This window comes from Petaurus breviceps, unplaced genomic scaffold (genome assembly GCF_028583685.1).
Source record: "Petaurus breviceps papuanus isolate PSGF00001 unplaced genomic scaffold, PetGlider_PUasm1.0 208, whole genome shotgun sequence".
NCBI lineage: Eukaryota > Metazoa > Chordata > Mammalia > Diprotodontia > Petauridae > Petaurus > Petaurus breviceps.
Window position 1 is genome coordinate 13,785,709 of NW_027185852.1, and position 26,866 is coordinate 13,812,574.

The window sequence follows — 26,866 nt, forward strand, 5'->3', positions numbered from 1 at the left end:
AGCCTCCTTTGCTGGGTCTTCACTATGCTGTGCTCACTGACGCTGGGGTCCCCCAGACTCTGTCCTCTTTTCCTTGGTGATTTCATCAGCTTCCATGGGTTCACTTTTCATCTCTACCCTGATGATTCTTTTGTATTTTTTTTTTTTTTGCTTTTTGGAAGGCAGTTGGGGTTAAGTGACTTGCCCAAGGTCACATGGCTCATTTTTGTGTGTGTGTGTTAAGTGTCTGAGGCTGGATTTGAACTCAGGACCTCCTGACTCCAGGGCCGTTGCTCTATTCACTGTACCACCTAACCAGCCCTATCCTGATGATTCTTGAGGGAGGAAATTCTTTCCATCCGGGTGCCACCTTCTATGCAAGCTGGAGTTTGATGATTTGCCTAAAGCACTGAGAGGCTGTGACTTTGCTGGGGTCACACAGCCATTCTGGGTCAGAGGTGTAACTTCAGCCTGGGTCTTGCTGGCTCTGAGGCCGCCTTCCTGACCACTAAGCCATGCTGCCTCTTGTCACCTCCTAAAGGGTCAGTCTACACAGAATAAACATGAATGAAGTACAGGACATTCAGAGTGAGGTAGATGGGGGGAGGGCATAAGCACAAGATAGGGGGATTGGGAAGGATTTCATAGGGAAGGTGCACAAGCTGTGTCTTGAAAGCAGTGCAGGATTCTGTGAGGCAAAGGTGAGGGCATTCTGGGCATGGAGGTAAGGAGACAGAAAACAGAATGCTGAATAGACAGAAAGGACAGATTGTCGAGTGCTGAAAGGGGAGTAACACAGAATGGCCGCTCAGGGCTTGTGGCAGGCTTCTAAAACCGAGCCACGGAGTTGACAGGTTATCTTGGGGCCAGCAGGAAGCCACTGCAGTTTCTGGAGGAAGAGCATGATGTGGTCAGACTTAGAATCCCTGTGGGGGCTGCACTGAAGCGGGGAGAGACTTGATGTAAGCCATTGCATTAATTCAGGTTGGAGACAACGAAAGCCTGGACCAAGGTCATGGCTGATACCTATCTTAAAATAAGAGAACAATGAATTTGGCACTAAAGGCACTATGCTACAGAGGAAAGGCTGCAGGAACTGAGGTTGAGACCTGGGCTCTGCCACAGTATGAGAGACCTCACCTTTCTGGTCCTGTCTCCTCATCTAGAAAAGGAGGGCATAAGATCAGATGGACCCTAAGATCCTTCTAGGGTCTTTGATCCTGTGAGTACAACAAAGAGCTGGGAGGGAGCTGGGAGAGAAAGACCATGAGCCAATTGAGTCAGACTACCACCACTACCACCACCTCCCCTTAGACCACCAATGGAGGCAGCCTAGGACTGGACACTGAACCCACTGCCTTGGGAATAGCAGTGCCCCCAGACCAGCTACCAAGCCATCCCTGGTAGCCATCATTGAGGGGGAAAGTCATTGTGGAGAAGGGGGCCTCCTTTCTCCATGACCACCAGCAACAACTACTGACCTCCTTCCATCAGCAGGCATAGAAAATCCTGAGAGTCCTGGGTGTGGCAGTTCCCCCCATTCCAGTGGTCCTGCTTCTAGCCTAGCCCTCACAGCCATTATCCAGGGAAAGAACTCCTATGGAGAAGAGGTCAGCTGTCCTCACAAGCTGCCACCCACAGGGCAGACAGGTCAGCCTCGCTAAGGGAAAGGTAGGAGGTGGCTTGTACCGGACAGGTCAGTACCCTCCATCCTTGACCCCAAAGCAGGGGCTACAGCCACAGCTACTGGAGACCAGAGAAGCAAGTGCTTGACCCTGTCACATCACTCACCATCAGAAACCGATAGGATTTTGTCAGTGGAAATGACACTAAAGAAGGGACCTTATTACCATCTGCTTTGCTGTTGAACCCTAAGGACTGTGGGACTTTTCCATCTGACTTATAGTTAGAACTCCCCATCTTTGTTCTCTCCCCCATGTCTGTGAACTCCTGGAGAGCAGGGACAGTCTGACTTTTTTGTCCCCACAGCACTTAGAACAGTGCTTTGAACATAGCAAATGCTTAATAAATCTTCTTTCATTCGTTCATTCATTCCACAAACACAGCTGAAGAGCTGTTGTGTTGTCCTGTTTGGTCCCAGAGGGCAGATCTATGAATGGAGAATTTTGTAAAGCTACAGATTTAGATTTGTGGTATGGAAAAATTTTCTAATGGAAAACTATGCAAAAATGAAATAAGTTGACTTGGCTGGAACCTAGACTACATGAGATAAGTGTGGAAATACAGACTGGAGCCAGATTGTGAAAATCTTTGAATTCAAGGCTTAGGCTTTTATACATTTTTCTGTAGGCAGTAGGAAACCACTGAAAGGTTTTTGGCAGGGAGGGATCACTTGGACATCAGTTGAAGGATGGGTTGGAGACAGTCGGGCTGGAGGTAGGAAGAACAGTTAGGTGATTTTTCTGATTCTCTAGATTAGAAGAGATAAGATCCTAAAGTGAAAGGAGGAGGTGAAGAAAGCAAGAGATGATGTTCAGAGAGAGCGGACGGATGGAATCTGACAGCTGATTAGACATGCTGGGTGAGGGAGAGGGAAGTTGGCATGATCTCTGAGATTATAGCTTTGAATGACTTATGCACACCCCTCACCTTACAGAGGTGGAAGATGATGATACCCTTTTCCAAAACATTGCATCACAGTGTCTCTTTTTTGAAACCAAATATAGAATTTTAGATTTATTTTTAAAATCTCATATTACTAAATTTGACCCATTCTTGACTTTTAAGATCTTTTTAGAGCTTGTCATTCAGCATGTTACTTAGTCTGATTAGCTAAGTCATCAGCAAATATGAGAAGCATTCCTTTTAGAGATATAGATTTTTCCCCAGTTACTGCTTTGGCTTCATCCCACAAACTGTGGTATGTTGACTCATTGTTGTCATTATCTTTAATGAAATTATTTATTGTTTCTATAATTTGTTCTTTGACCCACCCATTCTTTAGGATTAAGTTACTTAGTTTCCAATAATTTTTAATCTGTGCTTCAAAGGCCCTTTATTGAATGTAATTTTTATTGTATTATGGCTGATAAAAAGACATTTTATATTTCTTCTTTTCTGCATTTGTTTGTGAGGTTTTTATGTTCTAGTATATATGGTCAGTTTTTATAATTGTACCATCTATAGTGGGGAATTAGGTGTACTCCTTTCTCTTTCCATTCAGTATTCTCCAGAACTTTATTTAGCATATCTAACTTTTCAGAAATTCCATTTGGGTTCTTCTTTTTTGTTTATTTTTTGTTCAGTTTCTCTAGGTCTGAGAGAGGTAAATTGAATTTCCCCACTATTATAGTATCACTGTTTATTTCTTCCTGGAACTCATTTAACTTTTTCTTTAAGAATTTAGGTACCTTTGGTTGATATGTGTTTAGTACTGATAGTAATCCATTGTCTTTGGTAACTTTTAGCACAATGTAGTTTCCCTGATTTTTTCTTTTAATTAGGTCGGTTGTTGCTTTTGACTTATCTGAGATCTTGATTGCTACCTTGCCCTTTTCACTTCTGCCGAAGTGTAATAGAGAAATACAGGCATGAATCTCGGTGTCCTTGCACAGGTATTAGCACGTCTGTGCTCATCTTCTCTCTCTTGTTCCAGTTTTAGTGTCTTGCTGCATAAGTGAACATGAAAAGCATTCCTTTTATGGTTTTCTTCTAGTTTCCATAAAAATGTTACATGGCACAAGGGCATGTTAGCAACCTACCCCTACCCTACTGACATTGAACCATTAATATCTGCTCTTTGGTTCTAGTTATCAGTTGGTTTTGAATAATAATAATAATAATAGCTAACAATTATATAGTACTTATTGTGTGCCAGGCCCGGGGCAGAGCACTTTCCAGTCATTATCTGCTTTGATCAACAACCACCTTGGAAGGTAGATGCTAACATTTTATATATGTGGCAAACAAGGTGAAGTGACTTACCCAGGGTCACATAGCTAGGAAGTGTCTTAGATCTTCCCAACTCCAGGCCTAACATTCTAATCACTGTTGTAACTAGCTGTAGTTATCTGGCCCATCCCTCTTTATCTTCTTTGAGAGGTTTTGTAAAAGGTTTTGCTGAAATTTGGGCTTACTAGACCTACAAGTCATATACCTACCAGTCTTGTAACTTTTCAGTGAGTGAATAGATGAAAATAGAATTGGTTATGGCTTCACTGTGTGTGAGGGACTCTGTCAAGTCCTCGGGATGTATGTTCAAAAGACAACAGAGCCCCTGCCCTTAGAAAGGCAAGAATGACTTTTACAGGTGGCCCCAAGGAGGGGTGTTCTGATATGGGAGGTTACATATGTGCTGTGTGGACTCATTGCAGAAAGATAGCTTGGAGCCAGAACTTAAGGCCAGAGGAATAGGTATCCCAAAGGAAGAACAGTAGTTAGCATTCTGCAGCACTGTAAGGGATGGCAGAGCCCACCATCCTAGGAGACAGAGGCCCTTATTATCCCCATCTCATAGATGAAGAAGCTGAGACAGATGGAGGTGAGCCACCCAGCCGGGTAGTGTCTGAGGTAGTGTCTAATCCACCCGACTTTAGGCCTGGCTCTCTGGGAAGCTTCTGCACATTCTTAGGCAGGGCCTCAGTGTGTGTTTGAGGAAGATCTCCTTGGTAGCCACACAGAGAGCCCTCTGGAGGCTTTCTCACTTGTCCTGATCCAGGCTGGTGGACTTGGGGCAGAGAAGGGGCTAGATGCTGCCTAGGGTGGGAGTGTCAGCCACCTTTGGTAGCTGGTGAGGGGGAAGGAGGAGTGGGCCAGCGTGTGAGGAGAAGGAGAATGGCCTCTCTCTTCTCTTTCCCGCTGGCAGCGGTGTGTTACAGAAGATTCATGGCCTGCAGAAGGCAGGCTCCTCGTTCAGCTGTGCAGTCGTGATGGGGAAGAGTGTGAGGTTACCAGAAGGAAAGGAGAGCATTGTGGCTGGCCAGGCCCTGCCATGTGCGACGGTGTGTGTCTGTGTGTGAGTGTGTGTGTGTCTTTACTTGTGCTTTTGCTCTCTGCATTCCTTCCTTGGGCATTCACGGGAGAGATGCTCTGAAGCCCTCATCCTTTGCATTTGTGCACCATTGCAGCAGATACCTGTGATGCGGACTCATTGTAGCCGCTGACTTTTGGAGGTGAATAAAGTGGGGGGGGGGGCTAGCACAGCCCCTGGAGTCACTGGCTCCCCCGTGGCCCTGGGGTGCTTGTGCCCAGGACGAGCCAGCCTTCCACCCAGGGCAGGGTGCTGCAGATGCTTTCAGTGTTAGGGGCTTTGCTGGACTCTTGTCCAGCAGCACAGAGCAAGGGAAGTTGGTCCTTTTTCCTAATAAAGTTTGAAGAGATTTAGGAAATTTGTTTTGCTCAGTCTTAGGGAATTTTTCCTTTCTCGGCCTCCCCTCATCCCCTTCAGAATACATCAAGGCTGCTTCATCTGGAACCCTTTCATTTGTCTACTCAATATGAAGTCTTGTTCTTCTAATAATATTCTGTCTTTATGTTTAATTCTGTGTTAACATCTGTGACATTTTTTTCGGATATGCTGTAACTAGCACGTTTTATTTTGCCCATCTGTTGCATTAAGAGATTATGGCTCTTGACGAGAAAGCCTCCTTTGGAGGCTCTGACTGCAGATCCTCCCATTTCCTAATGCTCTTCGTTTTCAAGTGTAAATATTTTCTTATTATGAGCATAACAATGTGTTGTAGCCTTAGTCCTGGAGTTTAAAATCTTAAGTTCGTCCATAGTATTCTCATGGTTCAAAAATATGATTATTAAGTAGGTTTGAAGTTACTCGTCTGGACCGGCATATAATGGAGAGTTCTTAAACCCAAATAAAAAAGATTTGCAAGTTAAGCTTCTCCTGGGATTGAAAGCTGCTCTGTGTAGGTGTAGGAGCGAAAGAAATCTTGGTGACTAATGGCCAGATTTATCATCTAACTCTCCGGGGTTTTGGCAAGGAGGCTGCTGTAAGTCAGAAATGATCTCTAGTCTTAAAAGAGACTCTTTAGACTGAGGGCATAGATGCAAGAACTAACCTGTAACAAAGCAGGGGACTTGAAAAATTAATCTGTGCTCACCATCTTATTTTGCAGCTGAGTAAATCCTGTTATTGAATTCATCTTTTTAAGATGTGAAGTCTGATTCTTTAACTAATCCGTCGGTAAAGCTGGTGTTGGGGGTTTGCTTTGTCACTAGTCAGATGGCAGCGTCGTTCCCGATTGGCCTGGCGCTGTGTGCCAGAGTCGCGGCTCAGAAGGGAGCAGAGGCCTCCTTGTCGGCCTCCCCGGAGCCCATTGGTGGTGGGGCATCGCTGAAATGTCTCTGCTCTCCGATGGGACCTTTACAGAGCCGGGGCCAGACCTCTTCTCAGTGCTTCCGTGACACTTTGTTTTAAGACTTAGAAGCCTCGAATGTCATAAGATAGCGGGTCTTGTATGATGAGGCCTGTACTTCTTTTTTTCCCCCAAAAAGTGAAAACAGATATTTAAGCTGAATGAGCACACTGCTTAAGAATGTGATGAAAAATCATAGTGCTATATTAATAAAGGATTCTTCATGTTGTTTTGTGTGTACAGTGAAAACTCCCCAGGATGTCCTTTGGCCAAAGAAATCTTTCTTCAGTTCTGGAGGAATTGCCCCAGATCTCAAGCTCCTGCTTGTACATAATTGTAGGCTCAGGCAGATGTTTGCCACTGGCTGGTGTGGAGCCTGGGGAGTATTCACCCCCATGGATCCTGCCTCCCCTCCTTTCCTCTGCCCATCCCTCTGCCACCCTAGAATCAGGGGTTCGGGGCCATCTGCCTCCTTACCCATCTTCAGCTCCACGGGGAGATAGGGAGAGGCAGATGGAAGCAGTGAGTTGGTGCAGCTGCAGCTGCACGAGCCTGGAACTGGAAAGGGAAGTAAGTGCTCTGTGAGCCCCTGGATGCCATCCTTGTCAGCAGCACGTTGTCCCCTTGTCTGAACCGGGCTTCGCAGAATGAGGGACGCTGTTAGGAGAGGTCGGTCTGTGAACCGTCCCCCAAGGAATGGATTACTGTTAACCAAAATATTTCTGTTTAATGATCTCAGGGGTTAATGGAAGCTTCTGAGTGTGTGTGTGTGTGTGTGTGTGTGTGTGTGTGTGTGTGTATAGACAACCAGAGGCTTGCCTGCTCTTTCGTGCCTGACTCCTCTCCTGAAGGCTGCTGTCACTCTTTCCATTCCATCATTAATATGTTTAATCATGCAGCGAGTATTAAAAAGGACAGGAAATAGTGGACGGAGCCTTGAGCTTGGAGCCAGGAAGCCCGGGCCCACCTTCTGCCTCAGACACTCCCTAGCACGGCAGCTCGGCACCAAAAGCCTCAGTCTGCTCATCTGTGGGGAGATGGTGTTACTTGCATTACACACCAGATTGTTGGTAGCAAAGTGCTTTGCAGATGGGTTTCTATCCTTATTTCGGTGCACAATCATCCCTGAAGATTTTGTATAAACACAAATTCATGTTATGAGCATGGTAGTGATAGCACTCTGTTGTCCATTCCCCATCTCAGTGCCTTTGCACAGGCTGTGCCTTGTGCCTGGAGCACCCTCACTCCACCGTCCTTTAAAGGACCATTTAAACACCAGCTCCTGAACCCCGCACATAGCTTGTATTTACTTGGTATATATTGTGAATTCATGGCCATGTTGTTTGCCATGACAGAATGGGTTGCTTGGTCACAGCATCTGCAGTCAGACAGCCAGTCAGTGAACAAGCCTTTATCAGTCACTTGCTGCCTTCCAGGCTGAGGACACAGAGGAGGACACAAGACGTCTCTGTCCTCTGGGAACTCACAGGCAGTGGGAGAGAGGGCTGGCCCACAGGTGTGCCCCTGGGTTATGTACAAGGACAAAGCAAGGCCTCCACACTCCAGGGGAGCAGGAAGCTGGAGTGGCCCATTTGTAGAGTGTTTCCCCTGTGCTGGGCCAAGCCCTGCGCAGACTCTGTCCATCCTCAGCTCTGGGGGTGCTGCTATTATCCTCATTCAGCCGTTGAGGAAACTGAGGCAGGCAGGTTAAGCACCTTGCCTAAAGTCACACAGCTGTATGAGGCTAGATTTGAACTCAGGGCTTCCTGACTCCAGGCCCAACACTCTGTCCCCAGCGGCCTCCCTGAAGGAAGCCTGGGGACTCTGGGAGGTCAGAGTGGGGAGGCAGGAGGCTGGGTAGGGGCCTGGCATGTGATGTCCTCTCCCCCTCTCTGGGTGGCAGGTCTTTCTGGGATCAGAATTCCCAGCGAGCTTCCTGTCCAGTGCTGCAGGTCAGCGTTGAGCTGGGGCAGTTCATGTGATGGGCAGAGCTGCCTGGTGAGTGGTGCCTAACCAGGGGCTGAGTCATTGAGCACAGCGCTGTTTGGGGAAGCCCCGCAAGGCTGAGGGGGCCGTTAGGGGGAGCCCCAGTGCGCAGAGCGCTGGGCCTCCAGCCTCAAGCACTTACCCTATTTGCCTCAGTTTCCTCAACTGTAAAATGAGCTGGGGAAAGAAATGGCAAACCGCTCCAGTGTCTCTGCCAAGAAAACCCCAGACAGTCAGACTTGACTGAAACAACTGAACCATAACGTTTTTTAAAATAGTATTTTATTTTTTTCTCCCAGTTATATGTAAAGACAGTTTTTTTTGGAGGGGGGAAGGCAAGGCAGTTGGAGTTAAGTGACTTGCCCAAGGTCACACGTAAGTGTGTCCGGTGTCTTGAGACCGTATTAGAACTCAGGTCTCTCCAGGGCCAGTGCTGTATTCATGGCGCCGCCTAGCTGCCCCCTAAAGACAATTTTCAACATTCATTTTTTAAGAATTTTGAGTTCCAAATTTTCTCTTTCCTTCTTTCACCTCCCTCCTCCCTGAGACGGTAAAGCATTTTCATAGAGGTTATACATGTTCAATCATGCAAAACATGTTACTTTGTTAGTCGTGTACAACAGCAATTTTAACAGAAGTTTCTGTAGCAGCATTTTCAGGTTCTCAAAGTGTGTCCTGTGGCTTTGCTCCTTATCTCAGTGCCCCCCCCAAGGTCTTCCTTCCGAGAGGACTTTCCTCCGTCTACTTCTACCTGATTACTGACCTGCCTCCCCCTTGGGCAGCTCCTGAGGCCAGGGCTGGGTTTTTGCCTTTCTTTGTATCATTAGCAGTTAGCTCTGTGCCTGGTGCATAGTAAGCATTTAATCAATGCTTGTTGATTGATCGATATTATGCCTGTTTAAGGGAAACTGAGGCCCAAGCCTACAGTTAGTGATTGCCCTAAGGCCTCTCTGATTCGGGTCTGTGTACTGGGGACAGTGTCACTAAAAAATTTAAAACAGAAAGTAAAAACCCAAGTGACAGACGCTTTTGGAATGTGAAGTTCTGAAAGGACAGGTCACTGGATCCTGCACCTAGGCAGGGCACACCTAATCTGGGCGCCTTCCTCCTTTGATTCTTTTCTATCGGTCATGGCGACCTCAGCGTTCTAGGTAGGGTTAAATGAGGGACTGTTTCAGCCACTCATTCCCTCTTACTCCCATGGCCTAGGTATCACCTGGATGTACCCCCCATCCATGAGGATGTGATTTGGGTGGAGGAGGCCTCCAGTCTGGGACTTGTGAGTGGGTGCTGCCAGTGTCAGAGGCACCATGCTGGTTGGCTTGGCCCCCTGAGGTCTGAATACAAGTTAAGGCCAGTTCCCACTTCCAGCTGGGAACTCATTAGACACCAACCCTCACCTTGTCTGGGTCTTAGAGTTGCCCAAGAGGGGTCACACGGCTGATGAATGTTGGGCGACTCGCAGTGGAGCCTAGGCTTCCTGATTCACAGGATCATCCATTTAGAGTGGAAAGAGGTCATTGAGGCCATTGAGTGCAGCCTTCATTTGACAGGTAGCAGGTTAGGGGAATGACTTGCCCTGAGTTTTGTGCTAGTGAGAGCCACTGGCAGGATTCCAACCCACATCTTCTTGATGCCAAGTCCAGTGCTCTAACCATTAGTCCAGGCTGCACCGTGACTGCATGCCCTAGCTTCTATAGGTGTATCGACATTAACATTTGCCAGGCTCCAAGCATGGATATGTTCTTCCATATCAGCGTTTTAGATCAGCAGTAGGGGGATCTGTTAAGCTCAGTGTCATCTGAGGCTTCTGAGATGCCCTCAGAAGTGAGGCAGGAGGCTGCACAGAGAGCCTTTTCTAGAAACAACGGGACCTCTCATTTTAATAGCCCGACATGTGGGATGGTTCTGTGTATCCTAGAAGGCCTTTTGAGATTTATCTTTAAATAGAAACAAGCAGTGTATAATCAGAATGGGCTCCTAGTTGTTATTCCTGCTTCTGTACATTTTTAAAAAGTTTTATTGATGCCCTTTTTACATCACTGATTTTCAATATGATCTTCCCTGTTCTCCTGTAAAGCCCTCCCTTGCTATGAAGAGAAAAGCAGCCATGTCCAGGGCTGTGACTGACAGGAGAGTCACTGCCGGCACCCCTCGCCTCCTTGATGAGAAACAAGTGGTCATTCTGTTTTGTTGTTTGGGCCCCGTGTATCTCCTCTGCATCACCTGTTACTGATGGATTTCTCCGTTCATCCTTTCTTAACTGCACAGAACCACTCCATTCACCTACCACACGTTGTTTAACTGTGGGCACCTACTTTGCTTCCAGTTCTTTGTTATCACAAAAAAGTGCTGCTGTGAATACTTTTTTAAATGTAACACTTCCCTTCCTTCATTGATAGGCATGCCAGGAGCGAGATCACCAGGGCAAGGGGTTCCAATAGTTGAGTTAATTTTTTTCCTCCATGATTCCAAATTGATTTCCAGAAAGATTGGGCCACTTCTATCATAGTTTGACCAGTGGTATTAATAGCTGTCTTTGCAGTCCTTAGGACAGTGACTTTGCATTCCCAGGTGCTGCATTCATCTCATTACATTTTAAAGTATTTCTACCTTCCTGAAAGGTGTTATGTACAGAATTACCTCATCATTTAGAAGCAGCGCGTGTAAAGGAAAGAACCTTGGTCCATGCAGGAGGCTTGAATCAAGGCTGAGTTCTCATTCTTATTAACCCGAGTCAGCCTTGTTCTCTGGGAACCTCAGTTTCCTCACCTGCAGAGTGGGAACAGTGTTTACATCCCTTCTCTCATAGGGTTGCTCTGAGGAAAGCACAATGCACACTTTTAAGCACCACATCATTCTGGGTTTTTTAGTCTTCTAATGATTATTTCCATGAGTCATTTCCATATGTGTCCATGATCAAGAATAATAACAGCAAGACTGTTTCTGTTCTTTTCTTTCTTCAGTTCTTTAGCTGTGGTTTCCCTCTTTTGGTTTCTTACCCCTTTGTCTTTTATTTCTGCCTTTGATGGAGTCTTTGGTTCTGGGTCCAGAGAGAATGAGATGCTTTCCAGGCCATCGCTCCCAATTTAAGGTAGATCTGCACTTTGGCCATCCCCGGTGCATGCTCATCTAGTGTTTGGAAAGATTTTCAGAGGAGAGTCAGCATCCTAATGACCCATTATTGTCTGCTAGACTTCTCTGGCCCCAAACCTTTGGCTTGATGTAAATTTGGAGGTGTCATGGCATCCTGGAAAGAAAGCTGGGATTGGACTCAGAAGCCCTGGCTCTGACACTTGTTACTTGTCTGACCTTGGGCCTCGGTCTCCAAAATGATGGGACTAGATTAGGTGACCCCCAGAACCCCTTCTAAATCCAAATCTAATTTTGTCAGCAGCAGAGATGAAATAATAAAATCTAATAATTAGTCATAGAATTTCACTATTGGACGGGACCTCAGAGAGGCTGCTGACCCATTCTTGAGCAGTGACCCCCACAGCGTCACTGACAATTTGGTTATCCAACCTCCTTTTCATATGACAGGCAAATGGAAGGGAATAGAGAAAATAAGATGGAAGGCAGATTAAGGGAGGGATAAGTCCTCGGCAAACTGAGCTCCAACTAAGGATTACAAAGATACTTACAGCAGCTCTTTTATCAGCGGCAGAGAATTTGGAACTAAGGAAGTTGGCTACTAAAGGGGGAAAGACTGTCAAGTTATGGTAGAGAAGTGTGAGGGAACGCAATGGTGCCATAAGAAATGGTTATGGGAAAGCCACAAAGATTTCTGTGAACTACATAGAGTGAGGTGAGCTGAGTCCTGAGAAAGGTTGATACAATGACAGCCACATTGTAAAGACAGATAGCTCGGAAAGACTTAGGGCTTCTTACCTTTGCAGAGACCAACTCATAAGGAGACCTGCTGCCTGCCTCCAGAGAGAGGCCGTGGGTTCTGAGGACAGATCGAGACTTTTTTGGTATTTTATTTTGCTTGTTATGTTATGTTATTTTTTTTTGCTTGTCTGTATGTTTATAACATGGGCTTTGTTTTCCTTTCTCATTTCGGTGTGAGGGCATGCAGGAAGAAGGCATGTTTTTGTTGATTGAAAAACAAACAAATGTTTGTTAAAAAATAAAAATGGAATAGGTTGGGGGGAACGGGGGTTTCCCCCTCATTGGAAACCTTCAGAGAATCCTGGAGTGAGAGCTGGAAGGGACCTGAGAGGCTGTCAGGTCCAATCCTTTCATTTTACAGAGGAGGAAACTGAGGCCCAGAGTATTTAAGTGACTTGCCCAGGATCGTGTAAGTATGAGATGACAGAGGCAGGATTTGAGCTTATGTTCTCAGACTCTTTTTTATTCAGGCGTAGGTTGAACCAGATGAATTCTTAAGCGCCTTCAATCAGTCAGTCAGTTAACCAGCACTTAGTGCAGTGCCTGGGACACAGTAGATGCTTAAGAATGGTTTACTGATATTTGGGGGTTTGAAGGAGAGCTTTTATTCTTTTGTTGATATATAGTTGATATAAAGAGGAACTTTTTAAAAACCTAAGTTGGACACTCTGCAACTATGTATAAAACTCTTGCAGTTTGTTTTGGGTTCTAGCAATAAAGCAGCATGGGCTAAGAATGCACTGAAAAAAAAAGGTTTACTGATTAGTTGAATCAATAAGCATTTATTAATTGGCAGCTGTATGCCATGATTCTGTGATTGCCCTATTGTAGTTTTGGTATTTTAATATGATAGACAGATTTGTTCTCCAATTGGCTACCTTGTTATAGGCATTCCAGCCTTTTTTGTTTGAAGTCTTTCTGATGAGTTTATGCACATTAGAACTGGTGAACAGATCATATTGACTCTAAGTCAGGTAGAGATGTCATAGAGAAATGTTTTCAGTTTTAAAAGGTAGTCTGTAACTCTAGGACACTGAGATTTAAAGATTTATTTCTTTAGACTTCTAGCCCAGAAGAACTTTTGCAAACTTTATTTCATTTTTCCTTCATTTCCTGATGTTTGTTAATTCAGTTAAGAAACCCTGGACTTTTTATTCTTTCTTTAAATATATTTCATGTGTGATCACATGAACTTTTGTTAGAGAAATGGATTCTTCTGCCAGTTTCAGATTCTTGAAATAAAAGGACCAGTGTGGAATATCTTGCCAAGCTCCCTGTAAAATCGAAAAGTTCTGTTGGCTTTGTGGAGCACTCAGGAGCCTGTCTATTGTTCTTTCTTTTTTGTTTTTGTTTTTTCTTAGGTTTGTTAAAGTTTTGCACCGTAGGATTTTGTGGAATTGGCAGTCTGATTGACTTCATTCTCATTTCAATGCAGGTAAGCCTGATTTCTAAGTATATTCACTTTATGTGTAAGGGTAGGAGTGTGTGTGTGTGTGTGTGTGTGTGTGTGTGTGTGTGTGTGTTTTATTCAGGAAGAAAAAATGTGTATAAATCCAAGGACTTTGGTCTTTTGGTTCTTGCTTTTCCACATTGCCTCTGAGAAGGGTCTTCTCCTTCATGCGCCTTCTCAGAGTGGGAAGGAGGAACAGCCTTCCTTTATTCTCCTCTTTTAAAGGTTCATTTCTTGTTTCTTTTTGGCCCAGCCTAGTTTCTTTTAGGTCCGTGCACTATGTAGGTCCATGCACTACGAATCCATGTAGAGCATGAACTGGTCTCATTGGTTTTGTTTATTGGTGTTCTCTTTTGGGTAGACCAGACACCTCTGTTCCAGTGATAGGTATTTCCATAAGTTTTCATGACACATCTTTTCGTTTTTGTGAGCCTAGTAGTGGTCGATTAAAATTGTGCATCTCTGGTTATACCCATTCACAGACTAAAATGTAGTAGAATTGAGGGGTAAAAAAATGGCATTCGGCATAAGTATTAAAAAGTCTTTTTGCACATTGTCTGGAACTAATAATACATTTCAAATTTCTATCACACATCACACTAAGAGGTTGACAGTTGTTAAAGTTTTCCAAATTTGCTTCGTAAAATTGCTCTACCAGATAACTGCCATGTTTCTGAGTAGTCACAGAGTCCTTTGGGTATTTACTTTGCAAACTATTATGTCCCAGATCAGGGTTTGTGGAGTTTAAGATAAATGGCCATATTTAGCTTTTGAACCTAGAAAATACATTTCTTCCTTTATTCATCAAACTTTTGTTAAGTGCCTGACATTGGAACAAGCTTGTCCTTGATCCTACAGCAAGTATGCAGGTTACCGCCTTCTGATTGCCTTTCGTTCTGTTCCCCTTCTGTGAAATACAGCATCTCCAGGCCTCACCTTTTCGCCGATTTATACGGTTAGTCTTTATTCTACGGATAAAAGCACAGATCTAGGAGGAGAACATGCAGGTTGCCATATTGTGAGGAGGAGGCAGCATCTGGGGAAAGAGGACGACCAGCAGCATTAAACAATGGAAATATTGAGTTTTGAATTTGGAATTCTACTATATTCCCCCCCAAGCATCTGCCCTTCCTCCTCTGACTGTGGGACAGGCAAGGAGGCATGAAGAGGCTGAGGTAACATTTTACATATGTTAGGAAAGTGGTGTCTCATGTTAAATGACATTCAAAGAAATTGAATGTATCATTGGGATTCTTAGAGTTAAGACTTCCAAACTAAGTAGCTCCACGGTCCCACCATCTGGCTGATAGCTTTAGAAGGAGTTGTATCTTTTGGTCGTTGCAGCATTTCCTTGCAGCTCTGATTTACATAAAATCACAAACTTGGAAAGGACCTCAAGAAAGCATCAGCTGATTCAGCCTCTGCCTTGAGGCGGCTGAATGCCTACATTCCTGGTAACTGATCCCTCTCTTCCTCAAGACCCCCAGGGAAGTGGAATCCACAGGAATCGGAAGATGTTTGGGGGAAGAATTGGCACCCGTGGTCCCCTGCAGTAACTGTCAGGATGGAAGACCAGCTCTGAAGTGCCATCAGCTGGGGCAGGAGCAGTCCCTTCTCTGAAGCTGCCAAGCATCATTCTCCATGCCCGTGATAAGCGTGAACATGTGGCTGCATCTTAAGGGAGGTGTTTCCAAGATGAATCGTTTTTAAACAAATATGAATAACTTTTAACTACAAGCATTATCGACGTATGTTAATATTTATGGCTGGAATAGATTTGTTCCAGTTGATCATAGACATTTCCATCCTGCTTTTCTGTGTGTGCAGTTCTTCTCTGCCCCTTTTCCCCTGCTCTCCGGGCCCATTTTTTTTTTTAACCATTAAATATTCCTCCCCAGTGGTTAGTAGTGTTTTTCTGTTGGGCTGTGATCCCAGAAACACATCGTGCATGGCCTCATGACCTCCTAAAACGCACATTATGATTTTTCTTTTGCACTTCATAGTTTGTAACGAAAACTCAGAAAAACCATCCTAAGGGAAAAATAGGTCTAGATACCTGTGTTCTGATGTTAGATTAATGGCAAAATGCTGTTCAGTGTCTGTGGCTAAAGGAAGTAGTCTCACCTTGAAGCTCATGCAGTTCAGAAACTGTATCTACTGTTCATTACCAAACCTAGACGGGGTGTTCGATGCTCAGTCCTAAAGCAACACCTGTGTAATGATATACTGATGGCATCAGGGTGGGGGGTGGGGTGTGAAGTAGTGCAGGATAGTAAACTGCCTCAGTGCCTGGGACCCAGGGCCAAGTCTGAACTCCCCGGGCAGTCCAGGGGAGCCCCTCCATATCCCTCTGCTTCCCTGAGACAGTTCTGATGGTCAGAGAAGCCCTGCTCACTTGGCTTCTGCAGCTGGCTGGTCTCGGCCGTCACCAGGTCAGCAGCACTGCAGAGATTCCTTGTCACGACTCCCCGGTGTCACCTGTATCTAGTGGACAGCCTTCATGTCGGATATCATCTCTGCCACTCATTTTGGCACTTGGCCATTTAATGTCCATGGGATCATAGATTAGATCTGGAAGGGATGAAGAGATTCTCCAGTCCTCTGCCTCACCTGTGCAGTCTATAAGGGGCAGATCCAGGATTAACCCTCCCCCCCTGTCCCCGACATCAATAAGGCTTTACCAAGTGCCTGAGAAGGCTCTGAGATGGGGCTCAGAGTGTTGTGTTGGAGGAGCTGAGAGAGCGGCCATTTGGGCGCCTGACACACAGTGAGGCCGAAGTGGGCAAGCAGAAGACATAAAGCTTTGTCCTCAAGGATCTACCTGTGCTGTACACCTGAGGCAAGCCCTTGCTGACAGTGTGGAAGAGAGACCATCTAGGAGGCCATGGCAGTAACTTGGCCCGAGCTGTCATAAGCTATTGGATGACAGGGCCTAAGACTTGGGACGTTGTTGGCCCTCACCAAACGTAGCCCGGTGGTCACTCCCTTGCTGGAGGAACCTATTGAGTGATTTAGGGCCTTCCTGGAGGAGCAATGGATAAATGTGTAGCATGGCATTAGAGTGCTGTTCTCTCGTCTCCTGGACCTCTGCTGGTTTAATCAGCCACACCCTGCTACACCGGTTAGCTGGGGTTCCTTTAGACTGGTGGCAATACCATGACCCTGTAGGTCCTCGAGGTCCCTTTCTCTGCTGTTGTGTGAAGTTGATATTAAACAAAACATTTAGGAGTATGATCTTCAGCTCAGCGCCCAATTAGGAAATTCCTAACATTCAGCCAGAGTTTTGGTTCTCTGACCTAATTGGAATCTATGTTTATCTCTAGCTAAGCCCTGGCCTCTTTATTGGTAAGGCAAAAATTCAGGTTACCAGAAACACTGGGGTCAAGAAACAAGCGGAGTGTGTGTTAATGGGCAGGAAAGAGCAGCTGGGGGAGGAGGCCTAATTCTGAAACTCCCCTCAGTCAGTGAAGAGTCCAGCTAGAGGATGGAGTACCTGAGCCCCTGCCCTGGAGTCAGGAGGACCTGAGTTCAAATGTGGCCTCAGACGCTTGCTGGCTGTGTCACCCTGAACAAGTCACTTACCCCAGTTTTCCTCAGTTTCCTCATCTGTAAAATGAGCTGGAGAAGGAAATGGCAAACCCCTCCAGTATCTTTGTAAGAAAGCCTCAAATGTGGTCATGGAGAGTCAGATACAACTGAAACTAACAGCCTGAGTCGTGAGGGTTGGCCACCCTCTTTGGTCTCTGGTGTTCGCTGACCCTCTGCTGCTTTTTCTTCAGGCTCCACTTTTGAGGTCCTCCCTTCCTTCCAATATCTCTCCTAGACTGTACATGACTAAGCGTGTCTAGGTAAGACCCCGTGGCATGACTCAGGATCTAGAGTCCTACATGGGTCTCTGGGTGAAGACAAGGGCTTGCTCTCTGAACTGCCAGTCAGTTCTCAAGCCTGATTACAAATTCGTGGTAAGAAACTTGTAAATAATGCCATAAAAGCTAGATGATAGGGGCGGCTAGGTGGGGCGGTGAGTAAAGCGCCGGCCCCGGAGTCAGGAGGATCCGAGTTCGGTTCCAGCCTCAGACACTTAATACCCACACACAAAAAAACTAGCTGTGTAACCTTGGGCAAGTTACTTAACCCCAGTTGCCCTCAAAAAAAAAAAAAGAGCTAGATGATATTGCCTGACTGATGGTGGCTAGGAGAGAGTCCTCCAATAATGTGCTTTCTCTCGGGACGCCCTAGTTCCATGAAACAGTTTCTGGGAGACTACCTCTGGGCTCTATTAAAATAGAACTGAACCTTCCGCTCCTTTGGTGGCGAGCATGCTCAGGAGTCCAAAGTCAGGGCCCAGTCCTGCTTGGGGTTAGTTAGCTTTGTTATGGTCACAGATGTGCCCCCTCACCCTGTAAACAGATGGTGAGGATCACAAGAGGAGGCCAGGCCCCTTGGTCAGCTGTGGAGTCTCTGCTGGGCGGGGGGTGAATAGAAAACACAACAAACATTTGCCTTCACTGTCTGACCCAGTCATTTCCTCACAGGTGTTTTGTACTCCCTGTGAGAATCTGGACAGTTGATGGATCTCACTCAACTCTTCCCATGAATCCACACATTGTTATCTCACTTGACCTAGGAGAAAATTGAGGCCCAGCAGGGCTTAAGTGGCTTGGGAGCAGCACAATGGAGTTGGAGCCAGAAGACCCGGGTTCAGCTCCTGACTCTGCTCCTTGCTGCCTGTGCTACCTTGGGCAACTCATTCATCCTTAGCCTCAGTTTCCTCATTTGTGAAATGGATTAGACTAGATGAATGCTTGTCACTTCTGTCTCTAAATTTAGGATCCTGTGACTTGCCTGTGGCCCTAGGCAGAATTCGAACTCTAGGCTCGCCTGCCTCCACACCCAGCAGTCTAGTCACCTACCTCCTTGGTCTCTGGTGTCTCTTAGGCCTGAATTTGAATCTTTAGACCACATGTGGATTTTTGGGCATGGGGAGCAAAATGAATGGAATTTCTAAAGCAAAGGTTGGGTCCATTCTATGGCTGGAACCAAATGCTTTGTTTTCCTTGAGAGACTCCAGTCTGTGCTCTAGACTTTTCCCAAGGAAATCCTTGGTTGTATTTTCATTGAGGAGGAGGATGAATGGTCCTTCCAGGGCCTGGATGCCTGCTCGTGGTATGTCCCCTTCAAGGTCGACACAGAAGGCGAGCTGTGGAGGTTTAAGGGGCCTAGATGGTTAAACTGAGAATCGTAATGGACACCACAGGCTGAACTCCTGAACCTGCATTGCCGGCAGCCCAGGCGTCCTCTCCTGATTGCCAGGAGAAAGTGACCTGAGTCCTGAGGAGGAGATGTGGCTTCCAGGGTGTGTATAGGGGGCCCCTGGTGACCTTTGTCAGTGGGGTCCAAAGCAATAAGGTTTTCTTTTTGGTTTGGTCCAGCTCTTTGCCTTCTGTTGTCCTGCTTCATTCTTCTGTATATCCCCAAGCCTGTTTTATCTTCCCTCTACAGATTTCCTTTCTTATACCCACAACTATTTTTCACCTGAACTTAGGGCCTAAAAAGGTTTTATTTTTAACTTGAGACCAGATGTAATCAGAAGAAGGGAGCATATTTATTAGCTTCATCCTTGACTTCACGATCAGACCTAGGAAAGTACTTTTTCAAGCCAAATGCCAGGTAAACAACTTTGTAACCTTTTTAGGAGATGTTTTCACTGATGATTGTGATGGAATAGATAACTAAGGATGAAAGCTTTCAAAATATTGCCAATTACCTCTGTAATTAAAAAACATTTTTTTTCCCTTTTTTAGATTGTTGGTCCTTCTGATGGCACTAGTTACATTATAGATTATTATGGAACAAGACTTACAAGACTGAGCATTACCAATGAAACGTTTAGAAAAACACAGAAGTACCCATAGATATTTAGAACATGGCTCTGTGGTAAGTGACTATTTTATATCTGCCCTCAGCTTTGTAGATGTCAGCAGCAGCTCCTGAAGAGCAGGAGTTATCTTTGGCCTTTGGCACAGTACCTCGCACAGAGCAGGTGCTTAATAAATAGTTGTTAACTGACTAACATTAACAGTTAAAATGGCAGTACTGAAATTTATATATTTAAATTTGTCAATTTTGTAAAAATTTTAATGATATTAATTTATATATTTAATGTAATGACAAGCAGCATGGCATGGTAGATAGAAAAGGTAGAAGAAAATTAAGTGTTCTGTATGTAAATTATGAAAGGAAGATATTTTTAAAAGTCAAGAAATGCAAAGATTTATTAGGGGCAAGATACATGTCCTTGACTTCATGAAAAATTTAAAAATATTCTGCATAATTAACATAATATAATTAAAAGGAAAATAACAGAAATTTTTTTGACAAATATGACATTTAAAACTTGATATCTAAAATATATAAAGAACTCTTTAAAGGCCCCAATGGCAATTCCCAGTCCACCATGGTTAAATGATCTAAAGCTATGAATGGAGAGTTTTTGGAAAAGGAAGCTCAGATTGTTTATCATCATTTGAAAAAATTCCTGACCTTATCTATTATCAAAGAAGTGCAGTGCACCAGAGCTTTGAAGTGTCTGCTTGTTCTCATCAAACTGGCAAGAACAGAGTTCAGGAATGGCCACAGGGTCATGGAGGCGGAGGGCTCGGGCTGGGATGAGGTGGATGGGGCTGAGGGACAGCAGAGCCCATTGTGGTAAAAGGAGGCGTCTGCAGTAACTTTGTAGACTTAAAAAAAAAAACCCACTTTAACGGGTTCCATTTTTTTCTTTTAGGTTTTGTGCCTCCTTGATTTTAAGAGAACTCCAGAGCGTGAAATCCCAGGCTTTCTAATCGTCCCTGTTCGCACAGCACGCCTTGGTTGCTTCAATGTGATTTTTACTGGAGATTTTTTTTTTAGATATTTTATTCTGAGATTTGGTTGACTGGAGACTTTCTCCGAAGCCTCCCTTAGAGGGCTTTATCACCTACCCACCCGCCTTCCTGTCCTACCCCAAATGCCTTTTCAATAGGCAAGTTGTGGCTTGTCATCTTTCCTTCTTCAAAATAAAACAATAGAATAACCTCTTTGCTGGGTATGATTCATTCACACCATTTCTGGGCTTTCTTATAAGTCTGAGTAGCCGTCTTCTGATTCTGGGTCTGGGTTTGAATTGAGGTTATTTTATTCCTCACTGTCTCTGTGACCTTGGACAAGGGACTTCATTCCTCTGGGCGTCATTTTCCTTCTCTTTATAAGGAGGAGCTTGGGTGAAGAGACTGTTGAGTTCCCCTCCAACTCTTAGTAATAATGACAGTAGCTGGTGTGTCTAGAGTGCGTTTTTATTTTTTTAAAACAGATGGGGAAACTGAGACTGAACAAAGTTAAATGATTTACCCAGGATGATGAAGCTAGTAAGTTTCCAAGGTGGGATTTGAACTCAGGTCTTCCTACTCTTAAGTCTAATTGCTTCTTGAAAACAGTTAATGTCTTATTTGACCAAATATAATTTCTATGGTTTTGGGTGTAACACCTTTTCTGCAGTATTTGGATCTGCCTGAGAAGGGATATCAAAGTGCCTTGGTCTGCCTGGGAAAGCTGAGGCAGCATGGCTGTATCTGTTCATGGATTTGTGTGCTTGTGAGGTTGGAAACCTTTCTCTCTGTGCTCCTGGTGAAAGCCCAGCTACCGATTCAGCCCTGCCTGTGCCAGGATGTTTGGAGGTGGGTGAGAGAGGGGCAGCCCCAGACAGAGCTCTGAGAGCCACCCCTGTGTCTGTGGCAGCTCCTGGAGCCTGTCCCTCCTCGGCCCTGGAGAGGCCCGGGCATCCTTTCCTAGGCCCTCCTGGAGGAACTCTCAGGGGCTGGGTCAGCTCTGCAGGAAGGGGCCAGCCCTGGCAGCTGGTCATGGATCAGAGAGGTGTGGGTGAGGTGTGTCAGTCCTCTGAACTTTGCAGGTTCTGTATGCAGCTGGTTAGTTCATCTTCTCCTAACAGAGTCCTTTTTTTTTTTTTTAAGCAATTGGGGTTAAGTAACTTGCTCATGGTTACACGGCCAGTTATTTCTGGGTGTGGTGCTAAGTATCTGAGCCCGGACTGGATCCCAGGTCATCCCAACTCTGGGGCCAGTGCTCTTACTCACTGTGCCACCTGGCCACCCCAAACAGAGTCCTTTTAACACTCATTATTGTGTTGAGAGGCTGAAGGAAAAGAAGGGTTTGTATGTATTTCAAGGTCAAGGGATCTAAGTCTGGAAAGTAGACAAAGGCTAGTGGCTAATATAATTATTATTCTCCTCCTCATCGTACCCAGGCGTTACACAGCAAGCTCTAAGGTTTGTAAAGTGCTGTGCTTAACCCATTACAGCCTCACAACCACCCTGGGAGGTCTGGTGCAGTTTTTACCCCCATTTTACAGATGAGGAAACTGAGGCCCAGGTAGGCTTAGTGGTTTGTCCAAGGTCACACAGCTGTTAACTGAGGCAGGATTTGAACTCGGGTCCTGTCTTCCTGACTAGCACTCTTACCCACTGTACCACCTAGCTGCCTCTAAAATGAATAATAGTAATAAGAATTATATTGTGTTTTTTGTCTGGATCTCTGCTTTCATCAGTGGAGGGAATTCCCATCAAGGAAACTCCCTCAGCAGTGCAGGTTTGCCCCTTCTGTGTAACTTGGGTGGTAGAGAGTGACCTGGGGGCTCTGAGAGGTTCAGGGTCACACAGCTAGGATGCATCAGAGGCAGGGCTTGAACCCAGGTCCTGCTGATTCTGTCCCCCAAATCTCTGTTTTGCCCCTTGGCTGTGTGACCTTTACCCAGCCAACACTCTCTTCCCTCATCTGTAAAACGAGACACTTGAACTCACTGTCTCGGTAGAGTGCTTTCCAGCGGGCATCGACTGCAGACTTTCACTGCAGGCAGCCCATCCCGTGACTGGACAACTGTGTTAGCATTTTTGAGCATGAATTGGCCTCTGAGCCGCCACACTTGCGGCACCCTGGGGTCTGAGGAGAACGGGTCTAATCCATCCGGATGGAGGGTCCCCTCTGCCTCTCGTTTACTCACAAGCCATTGTCAGTGCCCACTGGGCTTGGGTGCCATGCCAGGCCCTAGAGATGGCGGCATCTTGACGAGGAGGATTTCCCGGGCAGCGTGCTCTCTACTCAGATGCTTTCTTAGAGTCAATGAACACAGTGGACTTTTGGGGTCTTGGAAATTTTTTGGTGGTGAGGATGCTGTGAAATAATGTTTGCTCAAGTCAGCCTGGTCCTTTCACACCCCCGCCTTCATTAAGGATTGCCTACAAAGCACGTGAAAAGTATCCCCTTAAAATTCTGGGTAGTTATAGCTAGCGTTCATGTGATGCATTACAGCTCACGGGACACCTTGTATGTGTGATCTCATTAGGTCCTGGGAGCTGGGTGCTTTTGTTATCCCCACTTTTCAGACAAGGAGACTGGGGCAAACAGGTTAAGTGACTTACCCAGGGCCACACAGCTACTAAGTGCCTTAAGGAAGTCTTCCTAACTGATTAGGATGGCTAGTTCGGTAAGTACATGTATGGGTGGATGTCCTCCCAGTTTCTTTTTTCCCTTATAATAGCATGTGAGAGTTTTATTATATTTTTAGGAGATATTATATGGTGATGAGTCATGGAATCTCACTGTCCCTGGAAAATTGAAGCTGAGGTTCAGTCAGAGGGCAATGAGGAGGTGTCTGGGGGGGGTGTGAGCAGGTTCAGGGTGGTGCAGATTTAGCAGGCGCCCCAGGGAAGGGGCCAGGGACCACAAAGCCCAGATGCACCCCGGGAGCCAGACTAAGAGCAGGCCCCCAGTAGGCTGGGGGAGACCCCTGCGGGCAGGCGCTCCCCGGGTCTCTGAAGGAAATTCTCACATCGGTGAGACGTGCAGAGTCGGCTAATGCACGCTCCCCACTTCTCTGGTGCGTGTGACTCAGTTCCCAGCAGGCTCGGAAGAGCATCCTAATTATTCAATTACATTAATATGTCCTGCCCACATGTACTTATGTCTAAACCCAAAATGCCGTCTCCGTCCCCCCTGTACGCATAGGAAGTGTCTAATAAACGCTTGCTGACTTCTTCACCCGTGGCATTCCAGCCCCCTCTCACTACCTTAGCGCTGACTGGACGTGCACCCCCTTCTCACCTCGAGCCCTTGGGGTCCATGGTTTCCTTTAAGGCTCAATTCCAACTCCTTCTCCCCAGGTCCTTGCTGGTGCCTTCAGCTGCCACCTTCCATTCCAAAGTTGTCTTGGGTCTGCTCTGTGTCTCTTGTACCTGTGTGTTTGTGTGGCCTCTTTTGATAGAGAAGTGAGATAGGGTTAGAGCCTGCTCTGATTTTTGTGTCTGCAGCACGTGACAAATAGATAAAAAGTAAATGCATCGCTATGCGCAGGGCATCGTCCTGGGGACGGGGGGAGATAAAAAGTGTAGCTAAGACGTTCCTGCCCTCGTGGAGCTTAAAGTATAGAAGGCAAAGAAGGCCAAAGTAAGGAGAGCTGACTGGAGATTCATGCGGGTGCAAAAGGGCCTCAGTCAGGTGTGTGCGGCAGGTGTGAACCAGGGCCGATGGCAGAATGCTGAAGCTGGGCACCGGCCCAGAAGGAGAGGGCCGGAAACGCTTATGGCCAGAATGGGCAGAGCGCAAGAAGGAGGGGCCGGTATTTCTGTTACTGTGGCCTCCGAGGGCCTCTCGCGCTACGTGGACGATCCATCGAGCTCACACGAGGCCTTCTCCGGTCTCTCCTGTGCTGGCAGTGACCTTCCTCCACCAAAATGACTTCACACCAGACTTCGCATTTCCTTATTATGTCAGTCATTCAACAAGCTTTTATTTAGACCTTGCTATGATCCAGCGGCTGCTGAGCACTGAAGGGCACACACGTGGTCCCTACCTTCAAGGAGTTCACATTCCAATGGGAGAGACAGTACATAAAGAAATACGCAGGAAGTGATCTCAGAGGGAGAGGACTTTAAAAATTGTATGTGATGGGGGTTCCACCCAGTGGGTGTCGACCCATGGTGGAGCAAGCTCTGAGCTGCCCTGGATACTTCAGGGAAACGTGCCTACCTCTGAAAGACTTTTTTTTTCCCCTCCAGAGCAGGGAAGGCAAGGCAACTGGGGTTAAGTGACTTGCCCAAGGTCACACAGCTAGTAAGAGTTAAGTGTCTGAGGCTGGATTTGAACTCAGGTCCTCCTGACTCCAGGACCCGTGCTCTACTCACTGCGCCACCTAGCTGCCCCTGAAAGACTTGTTCTTTGGGGTGATGCAGCCAACCCAGGCAGTGCCTTTGTCTTTCAACCCTTGAACGGTTGAAAATGGGGGAGGCCACGTAGGTTATGGCATGTGATATTGGTCACTAACCCTGTAGGAGTAGCTTTAAAGTGGGCCTGAAAAGGCAGTGCTGCCCTCTGACTGTTCCATGTGACAGATCGCTTTCCCGCATAAGGACTTGAGAGAGGGGTGGCGGTCTTGCTCCGTCCCACCGCCAGAACGTGGCAGCTGGAAGGCTCGGACAGACCAAGCTCAGCCTTGCGCTCCTCACGGCCTCTTCAAACTCCTGTTTCCTGCCCTGGGCGCCAATGACAGACAATGTCTGAATTTGGGAGTTTGACAGTGCATATACCTCTTAGTGAGAACCTCCTGGCAGCCAGGGGTCTGCAGCAGAGGTGCTGACTAAGCCCTGCCCTAGTTTGCCAGAAGACACGAATTTGAATAGAACTGCTTGTACTGTGCTGAGCCGAGATGAAATGTAAAATCTGTCCATCAGCAGCCCTGCAGACTGCATCAGGTCTTTATATATCAACCCCAAGGACTGTTTAACTGTAGTCACAGCAGGTGCTGCTGCTTGTTTAAACAAGTCGCTGTCCTATAAAGGTTCTAAACTCCGTGTGTGCATTTTAACCAGACCAAAATGTTTTAATTGGGAAATCCATGTAACAAAGCAGGAGGTTTCCACAATGTAACCTGTGACTAAAACTGCAGCTTCACCCTCTATCCAGTGCTTAAGCCCGATTCTATTCCCTCTAGCCCAGAAGCCAGGAGGATAAACTAAGTTGGAATTACCTCACCCATGCCAGAGTTCCCATCTCCCCACTCTGCGTTTCACTGGGGTCGAACTCTTCCTGAGAAGGGTATCCCACTAGGGAGAGTCCAGACCCAACAGACCCCAATCTGTCTGTACTCCTGCCCAGGTTCAAAGACTCAAGCCAGCAAAGGAAGATGAAATCAAAAGCCAACTCTCAGTCCTTCGGAAGTTAGCGCCGGTGTTTGTGTCTGTAGTCACGGCGGTCTCTCGGGTGGAGGGGACACCAGTGTGGTCAAGAACAATTTGCACCTCCAGTGTGCTGACTTTCTTCCTTTGCTATGCTGGTTTTTGCCCAGTGTCTTCCTAGTCTTTTGTGTGGTCCATGCACTTGTAAGGGGAAGATTCAGTTCTTTCATCTACGACCCCAGGGGCTACTACGACTGTATATTGTGTATAGCTGAACAGCCAAAGGAAACCCTGGGACTCACATACTCAATTGTACCTCCTGTCCCTCTTTAGGCTGTTCGGACTTAGTTTAAACTCTTATCTGAGTTATGATCCATAAATTCTTTTTAACATCTGTTCTGCGTGGGTCCTTTCCAACCATCCCAGGGATTCCAGTTAGCAAAACTGTGCTTAGCAAAAAGTGCCGGGTGGAAGTGTGGTGATGAGATTCCTGTCAACCCCCAGGGTGCCCCTGTTTGTCATGCAGATGAACTTGAGAGCAAAGGTGAATCAAGCTTCAGGGGTGGCCTTAAGGCCATGAATCGTTCTGTAAAACTTGTGTTCAGTCCCAAGGCCGCACTTAAGGACCTAGAAGGCCTTATGGCCACAGGTTGGAGCCAGTGGAGCTGAGGACTCTGCCCCTGCCTCTCTTCTCCAAGACACCACGTTCTTATAACTTTCTTTAACACATGATACTTTTTTTCTTCTTCTAATTTAGATGCGGAATGTATGGTGATAAATATAATGTTAATTAGTAGATAGGAAGTAGGTACAGATTGAAGCTTCTTCCAGCAGCAAGAAACTGAGAAGTAGGAGTGTCAGCTCTGGAGAATGTAGCATTCACTCTGGATATGCTGATGATTGCTGGAGTTGGGCTGAAATTAGAATCAAGCCCAAAGCAAAATCATTGTTTTGTTGGGGGAGAAATGTAACCTCACTGTCTGAAGCAGAGAAAGCAGGAAGGA

General features: G+C 46.2%; 1 protein-coding gene across 1 annotated transcript in view; it reads left to right on the forward strand.

The window, feature by feature from the left end:
- The window catches only part of LOC138165282 (TM2 domain-containing protein 1-like), a 40,073-nt gene extending 19,356 nt beyond the window's left edge, over positions 1-20,717 (forward strand). Inside the window, exons 5-7 of the mRNA XM_069093440.1 lie at positions 13,550-13,623; positions 19,443-19,575; positions 20,426-20,717. Coding sequence (XP_068949541.1) covers positions 13,550-13,623; positions 19,443-19,553 — 185 coding nt within the window. The 3' untranslated portion in view covers positions 19,554-19,575; positions 20,426-20,717. The remainder of the gene's footprint in view (positions 1-13,549; positions 13,624-19,442; positions 19,576-20,425) is intronic.
- The last annotated feature ends 6,149 nt before the right edge of the window (positions 20,718-26,866 follow it).